Source organism: Aulonocara stuartgranti, assembly GCF_965226115.1.
Source record: "Aulonocara stuartgranti genome assembly, chromosome: 9".
In the NCBI taxonomy this organism is placed as follows: Eukaryota; Metazoa; Chordata; class Actinopteri; order Cichliformes; family Cichlidae; genus Aulonocara; species Aulonocara stuartgranti.
In genome coordinates, this window is record NC_138960.1 from 3747958 (window position 1) to 3766230 (window position 18273).

General features: G+C 44.8%; 1 protein-coding gene across 1 annotated transcript; it reads right to left on the reverse strand.

The window, feature by feature from the left end:
* Positions 1–35: 35 nt before the first annotated feature.
* Positions 36–17391, reverse strand: zcchc2 (zinc finger, CCHC domain containing 2). Its single transcript, XM_082547491.1, is given in 15 exon segments — positions 36–968; positions 2201–2824; positions 2827–3654; positions 3732–3824; positions 4893–4954; positions 5114–5181; positions 5909–6035; positions 6151–6205; positions 6865–6927; positions 7375–7478; positions 9273–9373; positions 10222–10293; positions 11437–11507; positions 11883–12003; positions 16406–17391. Coding segments are annotated over 15 exon segments (3243 nt in total). The 5' UTR covers positions 17198–17391; the 3' UTR covers positions 36–906.
* Between the last annotated feature and the right edge of the window lie 882 nt (positions 17392–18273).

Consider the following 18273-nt stretch of genomic DNA (forward strand, 5'->3'; position numbering starts at 1 on the left):
TGCTGCCTGGAACAGAACTGGTCTGACTCATTACCTGGAATCTCAGTTTTATTTCTACAGTATGTCGCTTCAACTTTTTCCACTGTTAGCCATCAAAATTGGTTCTACACCTGAAACGACGTTTTACACAAAATGCTGATCAGTTGGCCAATTCATGCAGATTTCAAATGAACACCAATAAAATGTTTACGTGAACGTGTATCCGGTGCACAATGTTGTAGTGGCTCCTGCTTCTCTATAGTGCATCTGACCAAAAAAAAGAACTTTTAAAAAATGGAAAACAATAAGAAAATTAAATTACAAAGCAGCAGCAATTACCCTTCAACTAAAAACACACCAAGTGGCAAAAATGCGTGAGATCCGTCCACTCTGAATCAGCTTCCTCTTTAAACATACATTCAAAAACCTTACAGCAAAATTGAAAACAAAATCCATCTTTGATTCGTAGTCTTTGAAAACTGCTGTACAATAAAATCGTGAACAGTTAAGAAAAGGCATAAATACGCTCTTACAAAGAAGTGTTTAAGAAGCTCCCAGTCGAGACCGAAGGCTCCGCTTAATGTTAAAACTAAATATCCTCAAAATAGCTTTCACTTCCTAAGAATTAATAAGTTAATCATTTCCGACCCTCAGTGCAAAAATATCAAAAACCAACTGAAAGGGGGTGGGGCTTCGAGTCACATGGACAGTTTGCGTGTGCAATGAGTAATCCCCACGGGATGAAGGTTTCTTCCAGGCACGAGTACTCGGGCTTTGTCCACGGAGCCCTTGGCAGGTCGGTCCTGTTCAGAGGATGCGGTGGCGAACACAGAAGCTTGATCACGCTGCTCACAAACAGCTCCCAGGGAAGAGGCTGCCGCCATGGAAACGAGGTCGCAGGAACTTCCTCCATCCTCCTCGTGTTCTTCAGTCAGCGTTGTCAGGGCCGTCTGAGATGTGGGACGGTGCGTACTTTAACCGGAACCCACCTGTGACACACAAACGCACAAACATCAGCTCGCAGTGGTTCATCACAGCACGACTACATGACACCAACAGTGTTCAGTGATGCCGAGCGTGTTTGCTGAAGAACAAACAGAGAAAAGGAAAACGTTACTATTTCACGGCCCGCGCTTCAGGTTTGTGTTATGACTGTGGTTCAACAAACCCACACACACTTATTTTGTGCACTACATTACTCTACCTGTGAGGAAGGACAACTGCAACTGTAAAACCCATCACAGCCCTGAAGTGTGAGCTGGTAATACTGAAGATTATACATTTGTACACAGTAGTGCGATTTATACCAATACAGCGTGAATGTGCAACACACTACAGCAAGCTGTGCGGGCAGTATCGCCTGCATCACCTGCCAAGACTGCAGACGCACTAATGCAGAAGAACACAGCAGCGCTAATGGCCAAACAGGAGGATGGAAGCGTGTCACAGAAAACAAAGTTCAATGCTTTCACTCCACAACAGCATCACTGCAGCGCACGAGCATGTCAAACACCGGCACCCTGGAGCTGTAACTCTGAATGGGTCCATGTTGATCCCTTTCATTTATTTTGATGGTCCTGTCGAGTAACGGTAAAAATACATTTGATCATTTTTAAATTCATGCGTTTCCTGAGTCATTAATTTTCCGTGGGAAGACACAACGGGGCGATATTCATAAGTGGGCAGAGAACGCGAGGTTTACCCACAGGAAGTGGAGGTTAGTCGACTACCAAAATAATCTTTAGTTGCAGCCCTAGGTGCCATCAGCCTGTCCTAACCAAACTGTTTCTGTGGAAACGTCAAGCAAAAGTGCAGATAAACAAAAACCCTACACTGCCTCGTTTGTGTTCAAAGTACCTTCAGAAAACCTGACCTTTGATCTTGAGGTCAAGGTCACTGAGATTTGAACTTGGACCCACAGTATCAGTGAGAAATCCCACACCGCCTCATTCTCGTACACAAACTTTGGCCTTTTATGGCTGATAACTGTACTTGTTTGTATTCAGCTATTACTTTGATTTTAACGTAGGAGGTGACACTGCGGTGTTGCACACATGCTGCATCTCACTACAATAATGTGAGCGACGCAGATTCTTCTGCCATATCTGAAAGCGCATGTTGTGAACCATGCACAGCTGAGTAAAGACAGCTACAAATATACTTCATGTGGAGGATCAGCGCTGCCTTCTAGTCTTTGCTGAGTGTTGGGTGTCGCTGTTACCTTGTTGTGCGGAGTCAATGGAGGGCTGGTTGCATTCGTGAGCAAAGTGGCCGCTCACACCGCAGTTATAACAGGACACGTTCCCGTTCTTCTTATTGACGCCACCTCCCCCCAACAGAGAGGGAGGCAGCATCCCCAGGGGAGGGTACACATGCTGGTAGACATGGTGGCAGAACGAAGTGTTTGGAGCCATCGGCTGCTGGAGGCTGTAGCTGGCGGCTACCACTGCTGTAGCCTGCGTGGCCAGCATGTGCGATGGTACCTCTGCATGACTTTGGGTGTGAGTGTTAAGGTAAGGGGATGGATGTGCTGGAGCAGCACTGGGGAAGTAAGGGGGCATGGAGGTGGGTCCGTTGGCCTGGTGAGGAGGGTGAGCCTGGGTGAGGTAGCTGCTATTGCACAGGCTTGTGATCTGGAAGAGCGGTGGAGGAACACTGAACATCTGGTGCGCTGCTGCCATCTGGTGGCCAGGGAAGAATAAAGGCGTCTGACCCGAGGCGACGCTCACACTGCTGCTTCGGCTGCCGCAGTTATTGTGACAGCCACACGTCCCGCAGCCCATTGGCAGCTGCTGCGGTGCTGCTGGCTGCTGGAGAGTGAGAGGGCTACCAGGAGCGACCGGGTGCTTCCAGTGGAAGCACTGCTGTTACTGTAGGATGTAGAGTCGCTGTGTGCCGTGCTGTGTGTAAGTGCTGGGCTAGAGCTCGGGGCAGGTCCAGGGGTGTGTGTGGGCACAGCTGGTGGAACAGCAGCTTGTACTTGTCCAGGGGCCACGGGTGCCCCCAGAGATGGCATTGGGACGGGGGGCAGGGCGTAGGGAGAAGGCAGGGCAGACGGTAAGCCTGGGCGCTTGCTTTGCGATGTCTCCACATGTGGTAGAGAAGAGGCCAGGCCCGGGCTGATGTTGGCTGGGTCTTGGCAGGTTAGTATTGGAGAAGACATGACGCTGACGGGTCTGATTGGACCCTGGTGTGAAACCTGCGGTGCAGCAGGTGAAGATCCACTCCCCGGCGCTCCGTCAGTGCCGCCCTGGCTGTGAGACAAAGCCGTTTTGAAGCCCTGGATCAAGGGCTGCATGGCAGAAGTTCCTGCAGGATGCAGTCCAGTAGGTGGAATCCCAAAGGTTTGGACAACATCCCTCTTCTCCGGGTCGTCCACAATTCCAGAGACGGCTGGAGGCAGTGTGGGCATCGGAATCATTAGCGGCCCTGGTGAGGGCTTTCCCTCTGGAACCATGCTCTGGCCAGGAAGTGAACCCAATGGGAGCCCAGCATCCGCAGCTCCGTTGGGGAGTATGTAGCTCACATTATGCATGAAGGAAATATGGGGGAAGTCTGCTCTCCCCTCCAGGCTGCTAAAGGAGGCCTCCGCCAGCACAGCAGAGTCAGTCTGGCCGGTGAAGAACATGTCAGAGCCTGGTCCTTTACAGAGCTCGTCACAGGGGCTATCTGTATCTGACAGAGGACAGCAATGTCATCGCTTATCTTTACAGTGGCTGTATTTAGAAAAAGGGCGTGTGTGATAGTTTTACCTTTGTTGTGTTCATCCTCACTTTCCAGGCTCTCTGGTCCTCGGTGCTGTGGGCTGGATGGGGAGCTGCAGCTTTCTGACGATGAACCGCCATCTGCAACAACAACGTGTGTCAAAGCCAACCAGCGCCCATCTACTGTGTATGCAACAGGAAACACAGCACGATTGTTAACGTGTCCTTTACGATACGACAAGATTACTGATGAGTTTATTAAACTGGTGACTGAGACTCTGCTTCAGCTGCAATTCATGAGGAACTCCAGCCTGTAAGAGACGGCGTTATTAGTCATTTACTGTCTACGAATACCGTACCATGCAAGCAGCCACTAGGGCCATGTCACATGATAATACAGAAAAATAACTAGGCAACATAAAGGTGTTACATCGCAGTATCATTGCTACAGCAATACCATGTGTTTACATTCCTGGTGCGCACAACAGCGAGACAAGCCTGCACATGCCAGAGAGGGACGGCCTCTGATACAGTGTTGCCAACTCATCAGTAAGGAAAACAGCTATTGGCTGTCCTAAAAGTCGCTAAATGAGGTCATCACCTAATTTGCATAACTGGTCATGCTTATGTTAAAAAAACCAAACCACCCTAAATGCATTTAGAATATATTTAGAACTACAAATGAAATTCTTTTAAAAATTATTGTTTTAATGTCACGATCCCACCTCCTTCATCCAGGCTTGGTACTGGCAAAAGTGACCTGAAACAGGCACTCTGGCAGAGTTACTGTGTGTGTTTACGTCGTTTTAAACCTTCTGATCCACAAAAAGTACTGACTGCGTTACAGTCAGTGCGGGAGCAGCGGCTTCGCTCCTGCGCGATTCATTTGCAGTTTGGGCGCGTAGGGGTCAGCATCTCCTGCTCCGACTGCAGCTGTGGGCGACTGCTACGTGAGAATGACCCGCCGCCTGTGAGCGCTTTGGCACGGGCGGCACGCTGCTTGTTGAGAGGAACAGCGATGCGATACGTGCTTTCACGTCAAAAAGTGGTCATAAGTCTGACTAATAACACCAACAAAAGTCGCTTTTTAGAAAAGAAATAAGGTCGCTAAGTTGGCAACACTGCTCTGATGGACTTGGAGCTGCTTCAAAAGCATTCAACAAAGCACCGTCCTGTTGAAGTACACTGCCTCCTGCTACAGACGCTTACCTTTCCTCGGGGCTGCCACCAAACACCCGTTGGACACAAAGGACTTGCACTTCACCTTCTCCCTGAAAACAGGAGCACACGGGAGACCAGAGCGTTCATGTTAACACAGATGCAGCACACTGTACACTAACGCACAGACTGACAGAGCCAGAGTCTAATGACTGCTCAATCGTGTCACACAGGGTAAACGTGGAGCCTCTTAGCTCGTGAAGCAGACCTACCCTTCTGTGGGCAGCACTCTGCTCTTGGTTTTGGTGGCTGGGTGGCTTCTCTTGTCTGTGTCCTGGTGCTGTAAGAAAGCGAGGAGTCATTAACATGCAGCTCACAGCTCCCCTGGAATGACTCGATTTGCCATTAATCACTTTCAGCTGTTCAGCTAGCAGCGTATTAGGGGATCCCTACCAATTTACACAAATACTACACAGAGCTGGAGCATGAGTCAAAACAACAACAACAAAGAAAGAAAAACGACCCTGTGTAACACCAGTTTACACTGAGAGAAGGATTCTGAGGAGTCAACCCCATCCAGGGCTCTGAAATAAACGGGTTATGAGTGAGATGAAGAATGTGCTTTGTCAGCAGACTGTCCTCCACCTCAGTGTTTGAGCGTGTTAGCGAGATAGCACAGAGCACTCCCCTTCACATGGCACGTCCAATCACAGACACAGGAGCAGCTGGGTTAATGCAATCATAGCGGCCTTCAAACCTCTGCAGCCCATAATGATTAACAGTGTTGGTGAAATGGTGCTCACTGTGCTCTGAGCTTTACTCACAGGACTGAACCGAGCTGCTTCTGACAGCGGCTGGTGCAGCGAGGAGCTTACCTGCTGCACAAACGGAGCAGACTGCAGCACAGCAAGCTACCATTTCTACAACACTCGTGCCAGTGTTAGCAATCATATGGCTGCTGTGTGTCTCAGTGGCACGCTGAAGTACTGCTGAGCACGAGTAAGAACTTCTTTAATCAAAACAGGTTTCTGTATACGCAAGACAAAGAGACTGGCAAATAACCCGACCTGCTCGGCTTCCTGGCTGCTTCGCGGTGCGCAGCTCTTCTTCCTCCTCTCTGCAGGCCCATTGAGCTCTGCGGCGTGTCCTCCCCTGCGAGGGTCCACCTGGGAGCCTTTGGCACCCGACAGACCGCTGAGAGGAACACGTGCTTTTGGTTAATACGTTTACGTGCAGCTTTTTTCTGCTTCACTAACAGTTTTTTCAATTCTGGAGACAAAAACAGCGGTGAAGCAGAGATCATACTCACAGCTGGCATGGACTCTTGGACCCGTGCTTCTTCTTGTGTCCCTGTAGATACGACTCTAGATTTCACAGGGTTTAAACAAGAAAAAGTCAATGATGGAGGCGCTCATCCAACTCATTGTTCATTACAATTCACACATTATTACCCATCAAATGACAAATGTGAGCACAACTAGGGTGAAGCACAGTGCACAGGTTTGATTACATTCTGACAAAGGAGAAGCGATTCATGTGTACTGTTAGCAGTGGCTGTAGGACCAAAGACTCAAATTTCATTTAATACATCATTTTTTTACAGCTGGAAAGAGATAGCCCATCTCTGTGTCTGTAAGGTAAATGGCTTTAAAACTAAAAGTCGTCCAGGATTAACAAGCTTTATATAAAGTATGAGCAGGACGAGGCCGTGCTGACTGCTGCCCGTGGCACATGATGGGGCAAATATAGCTGTGAAATATGAGGATTTGAAACAGACTCAGCTTTTCCGACTGACCTCCAAAAATAAACACTAGTAAGACTCGAGCAGCAGGCCTGGTTAGCTGGCCATGCCTTTGTTTTGTCAGTGCCCACAATCACTTCTCAATCAGCGATTTACACACTTCCATGCACTCCTCCCCTCATCATGCTGCACTGCCACCAGTATCATAGAAAAACAACCCGCTCCCCCCAAAAAAAGAAAAACCAGAAAAAAAGCGCGGACCTGAAAGCTGCTTCTTCTCACCTTCCTCCTGACTGGAGGCATCGGAGCAGTCTCCCTGGTAGGCTGTGCCCAGCTGACAGTTGCCTGTTCAAAAAAACCCCCAAAAACACAGAAAAGGTGAAAACTAAAGCACAAGTGATGAAAACCACTTTGTTCCATATGTCTGATCACTCAAGACCAAAAACTGCACATCTGTAGCATTTTATTACTTTCATTACATAAATAGAGAAAACGAACTAAACAGGAAGCCAGAGAGGTTCAAAATGTAAAATCAATAAATACAACATTACACGAAACAGTTCTTGTTGCTTTCTCCGGCTATTGTAAGGCTCCATACATGAACCTGAACTGTGACTGCGCTCCCTCACAAAGGACCAGAGGACATTATGCTGGTGGACATGCGTGTTTCAGTGAGAGGAGGTGAGACCACCGACTCTTCTGCAGGATGATGCTGCAGCTTTCATTAACAGCTGACCTTTCAGACAATTGCATGATCTAACATGAATATGAGCATCTTGGCCTTATACTCACATCTGCTACAAGTAGGTTTAGCAGCATAACTGGAATCACAGTTGAAGAAGCTGCAGACCTTCCTGGCCTGCCTGAACAGCGGAGGTGCAGACAGGAACCTCTCTCTACAGGTGAGAGCAGAGAGACGGCATGAGTGAAACTGTTCATGAACAAACAAAAACCCTAAACTTAGACTTCAGAATGACACCATTACTCTGAACACAAACTCCTCCTCTGAGAACGTGTTTGGCACGATTATTCATAGAAATAGTCACTAGGACATAAAAACTGCACGCACAGGGTGGAGCTGACAATATTTCCGTTACATTACACGATCATAAAGGCTTGAAGAATTCACAAAAATATCCATGGACTTTCTTCTGCTTATCAATTTCAGATTTGCGGGAGTGCATGGAGAGGCTGGGTACAGTCTGTACCAGGGTTAACACAGTCACACTAATCACTGGGTGCCCCCGTTCTCGTAATGACTGTACCAACCCCCCAGTCCATAAACATTGAACCTGTCGTGCACTGTGCAAGTTTTAATGGCCCATAACTGCAGCCAACAGTGAAGCAAAAAGCTTTGCTCCAGCACTAGTTAAGCCTCGCCTTATACAAGATGAGACACAAGACAAAAGTCTGACAGTGGGCCGGACTTTGGATGCAAACAAAAACAGTCCAAGCAGATAGGTTTCAGTTTCCCCACTCGCTCCACAGTCTCACTTCACACTAAATGAAACTGGTGGAGAGGCCACACCCACTGTGTGGGTGTGTTTTATCAGGAATGAAAGGGAAAACAACAACAAAAACCTCTCTGGGTTGACTATCCCTTCAACCAAGAATGAAAACCAGCCCTGTTTAGCACGCCTGACATGTATTACAGGGACCCTTACAAAGCTTTGCAGATAATGGTCAGACCCATTTGACAGAATATCATGTTCAGCTGTGCTTTCTAGGTCAAGGGCCCCCGCTCCTTTCCCCACCCTCCAGTACTGGCATGATGGGGGTGACGGGGGTCCAAACACAGCCCCAAGTCATGTTTTACAGTTTGTCCTGCTGGTTTGTAGCAGCAGCAACAATAACTGACACACAGCACACTGACGGAAACGAAGGTACTTAAAATTCCCACGGAGCTGCTTGTTCACAGCTATTTTAAGCTCAAGCTTTCAAAATAATACAGCGATGCTTAGCTAATTGTTTTGGTTTACATTTTAAACTGGCTGTATTGATATATAAAGAAAAGACAGACGATGCTGTTCGATTTGCAAAATGGTGTCAAACAGGAGGATTACAGTCTGACACTAACATGCCCTTTGTTTCTCAGTCTGCCCTCCTCATCACATTGTGACTACATCTTAATCTCTGGTGACATTTTCCCTCCACACATGCACACACACACCTGAGATAAATAACCGCAGGACACTGAGAATCTCATCCAGCGTTCCTTCACTGACCTGGGGTCATTCCATTCAAGTCTACTGAGCGCCTCAAAATGCCACAAAGCTTCTTGCTTGTTTTCGAAGTAAACTGCGGCACAGTGAGGAGTAGGAATGCATGTCAGATTTTTTACACACAGGAAATGATGCTGAACAACGTCTTTGGGTAAAGCAAGACAGATGGTGACCTCTTATCCTTGGAGAACTCAGAATAACAGAACAAAATGACCACAGTCGCGACTGCGGCAAGTCCTCGGTCAAAGCTGCAGTCCACAGTGTTTCCACGTGATCAGATATGCGAATGTCAGAAAACGCCAAACAAGATGGAGCCGAAACATTTGAACACAAGCTAGCCACAAAAATGCTCAACAAAAATAGATATTCCTCATCAGAAACTGGCTCATCTAGCCAGAGGTCAAAAGGAGAATTTGTCCCGCAGCTTTTTAAGATTTCAGGTGAACAAGTGGGCTAGATGTAAATTACCTGAGGTTCTTCTCCACCTCCCTGCTCTCATACTGGCCCCCCTGGTTCAAAAGACTCAAGATGCTCTTCTCAAAGGACTCCGTACACTGATCCTTCGGAAGCTGCAGAGAAAAAGAGGGAAGGTGAACAACAGGAGGGATGCACTGAAGCATTGCCTGCACATACAAGTTTTCATTATGTGTCTTCAAGACCTCGACTTCCTTTTTGTGCTAAATAACCAGCTTTGGGTTCAATGGCGTGGACTGAAGCTGTATTACCATAATGTATATACGATGGTACATCCCGATCACCTGTGCACAGATTAGTTTCGTACAGGACGACGAATAAACTTTAGTGAAACCTCCCACTGTGAAAATGCTTCTTTTTTAAAAACTGGCCAAACATTTGAAATTGGCATCTGGACTCATACAGCTGTTACTGATGGAGGTAAGACCAATCAGAAAGTGGTTCGATTGCCAATGACAACTACTCCACAGTATCCTCAGCAAGGTTCCCCGGATACAACCGTCAGAGCTGGTGTGCAGATGTTACACAAGAAAAACATTTGTGTAAATGCTTGAAGTACAAACTGCTGAGAGTGCTCAGTGTAGAAATAATCAGTAATTACCAGTGTATCAGTCCTATTTACTAATGACACTGCTGTCACTTTGTTCTGCTGATGTGTCTGCTGAAGTTCTGACAGTGAGCCATTTAACTGTGCTGATTAAATGTTACCTACAGCTTCGTCCATTTGCCACAACGTCTTTGCATCGTTTACAACAAAACAGACCTAGTTGCACATGTGACAGAGACACACTCAGACTGAAACCTCTGTACAATCAGAAAACCGTCTTAATTATATATCTTTAAAACAAATAACAGTTCAACAAATAAAGGAATATAACAACACTCAAAGTTCTTTACATATACTTCTGCAGCTCTTCTGCTTTAATATTACTGCTGTGATTACCTTCAGGAGGAAGTTCTCCAGCTCAAAATGGGTTTTGGTCACTTTGCTGAAAGAGGAGTCGGACCACTTCACCTGAAACAGCAGCAGGACACTCCATCACTGCAAAGCCACAAGTGCCAAAAACACCACACAGAAGGACTGCACTAGAAGTTTACCGCACAGTAACGGCGTGAAGACACCCAAGCAGGGCAACGATACTGAATAAAAAGCAACCTGTGAGCATAAGTGGAAAAAACAAACAAACCATTCAAATAATACAAGAAAAAACAAAACTTGTGTTAAAAGGAAGATTGGCTTACTCTCCTGCTAAGAAATCGAGGTGTGACATCTTTTCTAATCTCAGGAGTTGCTCATGTCAAAAAGATAGAATAGAATTCAAAGTTAAAGTTCTGTTTATGAGTGAGTGCACTACAAAGATACGTCAGAGTGTCTGTGTCTTATGCATCAGCAGCTCCTTCCAGTCCAAACAGAGCTGCTGGCTTTACTGTCAAAGCTTAGAAAAGCCAACAGGACAGTTGGGCTCTTCTCCAGTTGTTTAATGATTTCTCTGCACACAAGCAACAATCAGGTTACTTTGTTCTATAAAGATCTAAACAGACTTCTCAAGGGATAAAGTCACCAGCTGTGACACTGACAAGCACCACTGAAAACGGGATTTTTCTGAGCGCAACGGCCAAGTAGGTCAAACAAAGTAAAGAAAATACAGGAAACTATCTGGGCGTTATAATAGGCACATAACTGTGTGTGTGACAATAGGGGCACGTGTAAAAGCTGCATTTTTCTTGCATGATCAAGTTCACAGCTGCAGGTGTTGGTGGCAGAGCAGAAAGCAAGTTTCTGTACGTGGTACTGAGCAGGTATACGAACAAAAAAGGAACAGACAAAGTTTCTACAAGAAGGAGGAGCCTTAACTTTCTGTCACTATCACATGTGGTGAATATAAGGGCAAACAAACTTGTTCAGACCCGCCTGAGAAGCAGCAAGTTAGCAAAACAACCAGTGACCCTTTGCCTGTATACACGTGTATTTGGAAAAGCCAACGACAGGAAAAAGACAATTTATTGCAATAACAGACTTCTTATTTTGAACTGTCAATCATGCAAAGCTACTCAAAGGTTAACAGTAAAAATTCAGATTTGTAACTTAACATCACAGCTCATCTTTGACTTGACCTGATCTGAAGCAGTGCCCGAGAGTGCGTGTGCGGTTACCTACCTCAAAATTGTATTCCTTGTCCGTTCTCTTCCGACAGATGCCCCTAAGCACAATTCCCTCGATATGCACAGCTGCACAAACACAGAGGACACACTAATGATATCGTTTTTCCATAAAAACAGCAACATAGCTAATACCGTCTTCAGACACAGTAGTACAGGTCTACTGAAAGCCTGTTGAATCATTTAAGCCCATACAATATCAGGGTCACTTCAGCACCTGCCATGAATAAATCAGCAAGTAGAGAAAAATGTGCATTGGCTTCTCTGCGGCTGTACAAAGTGCCAACATAACAAAAACCATTAGTGCCTTAGAAATGATTACAGCAAAGAAAAAGAGCTACTCGTGAAACTGACTCAGGGCACATATCAAAGCTGCCACGATCTCAGTTGCACCTGCAGCACATAATTGCCATCGTGTTCAGTATGTGCACCCTTTCTATTCACCTTCTCTCTGTGTTGCCCTGCGGCTGGACCGTCGGCTCTGGCAAGGTGGATGGGAGGCTGGACACTCTCCTAGCCCAAGCCCTTGAGAGGCCAGGTAATCTCCCTTCTGGCCCATCAGCTCCTGGAAAACAAACACTCAAAGTTGGAAACATAATAATTCACTGCACGCTGAGCTCTACTTAGAAAGTACTGCATTTCACAAGTGTCACAGTTACCTATGACATTTCAATTTAAACAACTGTGGGTGCAAATTACTAAGGCAAAGTTCGATCAACACCACCAGTGGTTTGTTTTACTTTTCCCACAATACACAGCTGGAGATCAATGAAGGGAATTGGAATACTATCCCAGGATCTCTGATGGACCGATCCCATATTACGTATCGGTATCGGTCCGATACTGACGTAAATTACTGGATCGGATATCGGAGAGAAATAAAAAATGCAATCCGATCCATTAAATATCAAAAAAGCACCTCACAAAACTTGCGACACGGCGTAACTCGGCTCATAACCGTAACATGTCGGAGCAGTGTGCTCAGTGATAGAGCGGCTGTGTGTATTTGTAGCCTCATTACCAAACCAGCATTTCATCTCTGAAGTGATCCCAGAGAGAAGTAAAGCAAGTGTGTAAGTTCATCTCTGAATGTTTGTAAAGCTTAACAAGCGATATATGGAGCGACTGCCTCTCTCTCTCTCTGCTGCTGCTACTTCAATCGTGAAACTGATCAGTGATCAGCTGATCGGCTTTTCTGTCGTGAGTCCGTCTCTCTTGCTTGTTTTTGGTCCACTTTGCTCCAGAAAGAGGAAACCAGCGGCTGAACAACAGCAGCACGTTTAAGCTTGATCAGCTGTTGTTAGAATTGATTTAATATTACTTTCTACACCAGGATCTTTTTCTACAGCTGACGGCTGTAACTGTGCAGGGGCGGATCTAGCAAAGTGTAGCCAGGGGGGCCGATAGGGCATGAACAGGGAAAAGGGGGCACAAAGACATACTTTTCTTTCTTATTCTCATTTAAAATGTCTAGCTTTTAATAAATAATTATCTGACTCTGACACCCAAAGTTTTAATCTGGTGTAAAATATATAGAAGTCCATTACTGCATATAGTAACTGTTAAGTCTAATATACTAGTAAGCTATAGTACTTTTTCCTTTGGGAAGATACCATCTGTGCAGTCTGCAGTTCTGTAGAAGAAAGATGTTGAATCTATTTTATTATTCTTGAAAAATTATTTATTTCTGTGCATTTTTTCTTTTTTCCACACTGCATCATATTAAAGTTGATTACATCGATTAAGCATCATGAGGTGGAGGGTGGGGGGGAGCTGCTTACTCTTTAAAATACCAGAATAGGGAGGATGGAGCAGGTTTAAGTTTATTAGATTGATCAGTTTTGCTGAACTATGAAATATTTTGGGTGCAGTGTGTTTTTTTACATACAGATTTAACAGAATAGCCTTACTGGGTTTTTTTTTTTAACATCAGTATGAACTTATACAAAAAGCAGCAAGATATTAAAAAAATCAGTTTTATTGATTAAAAAATTCACTATATTGGATTCATATCGGTATCGGCAGATATCCAAATTTATGGTATCGGACATAAAAAAGTGGCATCGTGCCATCTCTAATCTCTGAGTACATTTTTCAGCTTTTTCTACGGAGTGTAAGACTAATTGCAGTGACTTTATAATTCACTTCTGACACAAAATGAAATCAGCGGCCCAAAGCAAATATTAGTCTGTGATAAATTACAAGCCAACAGGAAACATGAACCCACAGAAATGCTGAGCAAAGAAAGGGAAAAGAGCACATATGCATACATAATACAAATAGTACAGAACAGAGCCAAGCTACAGCATCCGTCTGTGGGTACAAGAAGGCCAAGCAAAGCACAACATTGTGTCAGTCACAAGGGATGAAACAGATTATGTATGCATAACAAAACCCCAGAACCCTCCATTTGTTTCAAACCCTTCACTTTCTCTATGTGTTTGCCCACATTTGACAGTGGCACAGTCCAGAGACTATTCTTTAAAAAGGGCACGAGTGATTTTATTAAGAGCAGTGCATCTTCATCAGGCAGGGTTCTGGCTCACAATGACTTCATCCCGGGACTCGTGGAGCAGAAAGCCTTCGAGTCAGAGATACAGACGCATATGCTGCTACTAGCATAATGTGACTGGGCTGGAAACTAAGTCTCATGACCAAACAACTCACACTTTGTTCTATTAAGTATCTTACATGGGGAATAGCGACTGCTATTTCCTGCTACATATCCCCCACGTGTTAGGCAGCAACATGCAAACTCAGATCCCTTAGAGTGGCTGAGACTCTAAAACGAGTGAGGGGTTTCTCATGAGGCAGAGGGAAGGTCTCACCCTTGAGTGGCTACAGAAGAGCTTTGCATTCCTCACATGACTTCAGGATAGTTAACTGAGGTTTTGTTCATTCCTAAAATAAAGCTGAAACAATAGTTTAATAGATAAAACTATTAAACCGTTTTCTCAATACAGCCGATGTTATTATGCCCTCCTGTACGCTTCAACAGAGCCTGTGGTTTGAACTTTATCCACTTATAACACAAACCTGTGGAACCAGGTTTAATGACTGAAATCAACAGTTTGTACCTAATTGGAATCAAATGAACTAACAACTGCTGTTTGAAGACAAGAGGGACCACCATGTTTACACAGAGCTACAGGACGCTCACATCAAGAAACAGCTAAATACTACATAAATGATATTAATATTTCAGTTTCAGTCATTGGGGAGCAAAGTGAAGCCTGTTAAACAAAGCAGGCTTACTGAGTTGCTTGGATCCTCTTATAGAACAGAGAAATCACTGAAGTCTTAAACACAGACTGGTGAGGAAAGGTAAGAAAATTCAGAGTGGATGTCACAGTAAACCTGCTTATAAAAAAAGAATATTCAGGTAGACAAAATGTCCTGGCTTTGTATGCAACTTTGTGATGCATTTCTATGGTATATCTTTGAATTATATTAACAAATCTGGAAGCAGATTAGACGAAACAAAAAGCAGCCAGTTTAAAGGATTCAGTCATAAATGGTGTTGATAACAGCCCAAGGAGGTATGCTAAAAAAGCTATACATTGATAACTCAATATACTTATTAATGTCACGAAGGAATCACTTAACTTGGCTGGGTTATAATGACACCTTATCCACTTTATAGGAGGTTGTGTTCAGGGGTGAGATTTAAAAATCCAATGAAGAGAAAAAACAACAACATTTTTTGCAATTTTTGTTGCCAATAGATGGAGGAAAAACAGATCAAAGGAGCAGGGGTCACACTGCATCTCTGCTGCTCCCACTGATATGTCAGTGATATTGTATACAGTGTCATCAGGTCCCCCAGCAATAATGTGTCAAAAATGTCGTGCTGCTTGCAGGTACATTAACATTACATTGGCAGTGCCAGCAGTGGGAACCTTCTTTCCTTTAGGATTAACATCCACACTGCTCCATGTGCAATGCTTTGGACAAGTGGTTTTACGTGACCTTCCACAGGCATTAGCAGAGAACTACTGAGCAGATAGACCCTCAAATCAGACATGGGGTTTTAGCTTTGTTGAGCACTCCAAGCCCTTTTCACCAGAAAAAGTAACCAAAGATGAAAGCTGAAAAATTTAAAAATGATTTTAAAAAAATACTTCAATGCAGTTTAAGCCTGACATGAGATTTGAACCACACTTCCCCAAGTGAAAGCTTTCTGCATCTTTCTTTTAACGTGCAATTCTTACAGTTAACACTACTCATCTTATCTGGCTGATAAGATTATGAGATACACTTGCAGGGAGTCCATTTCCAACTCGTGCTTTATTTTGTTTGTATATATATTCTAAAGCGTTTTAAAATAAGACACCAAAACATGTTACCAATCCCACCTTTCATAGAAAATCAAGACCACACCAGCTAAAAGGAGTTTTTTGATGGATGGATGGATATTCAGCTGTGTGGCTGGGTGATTGTTGGGAGATCGGCTCTTTATCAAACACCTGCTACAGCACAGAGGCGCTTGGAAAGCGCTCTGTTTGAGAATTAGTGCTGTCAGAGGAGCGCTTGGCATTGTATCTGAATATAGCTTTAATAAGGGCACCACTTACCCTCCAATAAGCTTGTTATCGACTTACACTGTAAATGGCGGTTAGACAGATGATGGTAACCCATACAGTTAAACAGCAGGCTACAAAACAGCTCCGAGCGTGCGACAGCGTGTAACAGCTGCCCAAACTGTAGCTAGCAGCAGGGTAACCGGCTGGCTTTCATGTTAGTAATAGCATAGTATAATGGCAGCTAATGCTAGCAGAATAATGTTTGCTCTGAGCCTACTCTACCAGTATGTGACATCATTTTCATGTTACGTAGTTTGAAATACATGTATCTAACGTTTTTCCCCACTTTAACCAATTCTGCTGAAGAACACATTTTAAAGTTGGGCGAGTTTAACAAGCTAGCTTAGGATTTAGATGGGCTAAAGTTGGTTTGTTGCTCATTACCGTTGCTTGGACGTTTGATCTACGCTGGCGTTGACGCTTTCCCTCCTCCATAGCAAGCTCTATTTTGTCGAGCAGTTCCCGAACAACTTGGCGTTGGTGGAAGTGGAAGGCTGGGTGCAGGGACGCCATAGTAAAAAGCAGCGCAATCTGCTCCAGAGGTCCTCCGGCTGTGTCGTTTGCAGAGAAGCCGCAGTCTTCTTCTGAATCTCCGTACATACTGTCGGCCTGACACGGCGAGTGAACGTGAGAGTCCCTAAATGGAGGGAGGGGGCAGTCGTAATTTCTGCAGAACAAGGCCGGGTTGACATGGCTGAGTATCCGAAAGAGTATTCCAGCACATTCCCTGCTGTCAGACCCGAGGAGGGACAGGCAGACTAGGAGTTTAGACCTGATCACTGGGTCAACCACGTCCGTTAACACTCCCAAATCGCTCGGACTATTTGCTCGAAACTCAAAGTCCCGTAAAACATGGTAATCTTTTCTAGCGAGATCCTCCAAGTAAGATCCTAAAAAACGGAGCTCCAGGGGTTGGCACATATGCAACAGCCCGCACATGAACTCGATACGCTTAGCGGGGTTTAGGTGCAGGCCGAACCACTCAAAGACGCTCTCCTTGTCCAGTTGTGCTGGATGCACCGGAGGTCTGGGCGAGTCCCCCAGCTTGTCATACGCCACGGAGGGAGATGCCGCCCCGAGAACATGTTGGTGCTTCGGCCGATCCAATGAATCGTTCTTAGCCGTTTGGTTACCTCCTTCCTCGCCCGTTTTCGTCGGTAGCTTCATTTTCAGCATTATCAGTGCTACGAGAGAGCCTTCAAAGTGTAGACGACGGACCAATATACATTACTGACAACCTCACACTGCCTCGTAATACTGAGCGAGAACCGAATATCCGTCGTTTTACCGTGTTATTACTGTTAGCTAAGCATCTGACGCGGCGCCACTACAGAAGCCCTTTTCACGAAGTTACAGTCTTCTTCTACTCTGCATTAACGGCAGTGTGGCAACTACTGTTAGCTCATTGCTGCCACCGCGCGACTGGTGTTGGAGTTACAGTGGCACAATGAAATACTGTACTTGAAAAACTCAAACGTAAAATCAAATTACAGGCCTGTAATTTTACTGTAATAGGCATACTCTAATGCAAAACAGCGTATTCTGCTACTTAATTTGTTCAGTGAGATTTAGTGTAGTGCATGAAACACTAAACTAAATCGAGGGCCAGAAAAAGATGCTTCGTGGGCACAGCCGACATACCCATCACCCATTTTTAAAGTGATCTTCAGCAATAGTTCTCCACTATAGGTCACTGCATGGGCTCAGGAAAACTTCCAGAAATCACTGTCTGTGAACAGTTTGCTGTGCCATCCTCAAATCCATGGTTAAAGCTTTATGATGCACAAAAGAAGCCACACATATGAACATGAAACGCCACTATCTTCTCTGGGTCAAACAAGAACTGAAGCAAAGAGAGAAACTGCTCTGTGGTGAAACGAACCTACATTAGAAATTCTTTTTGTAAAACATGGAGGCTGATGATTCGTTTCTAAATTCCACTTACTGATGAAACTTTATTGAACTTTATTGAAGTGCTGAAAACAAGACTTCATTAAAACACTTCTATTTAAAATATAGGATCACCTCACATTTAAAATTGATCAGCAACCCAAAGGATAAGTATTTATTTTAATTAATCTGTATCTGTCCAAATGTGTTCCAATCCCTATTTTAGGGGCAAAATATGCTAAAAGGTTAATATCTCCTGGACAGTTTTTCCAGTTTAAAGCGAAGATCACGAGCCATCAGTACTGTTCATTGAGGCAAGACCGCCCTCTGGAGGAAACATCTGGAAATTACAAGAGTGGCAG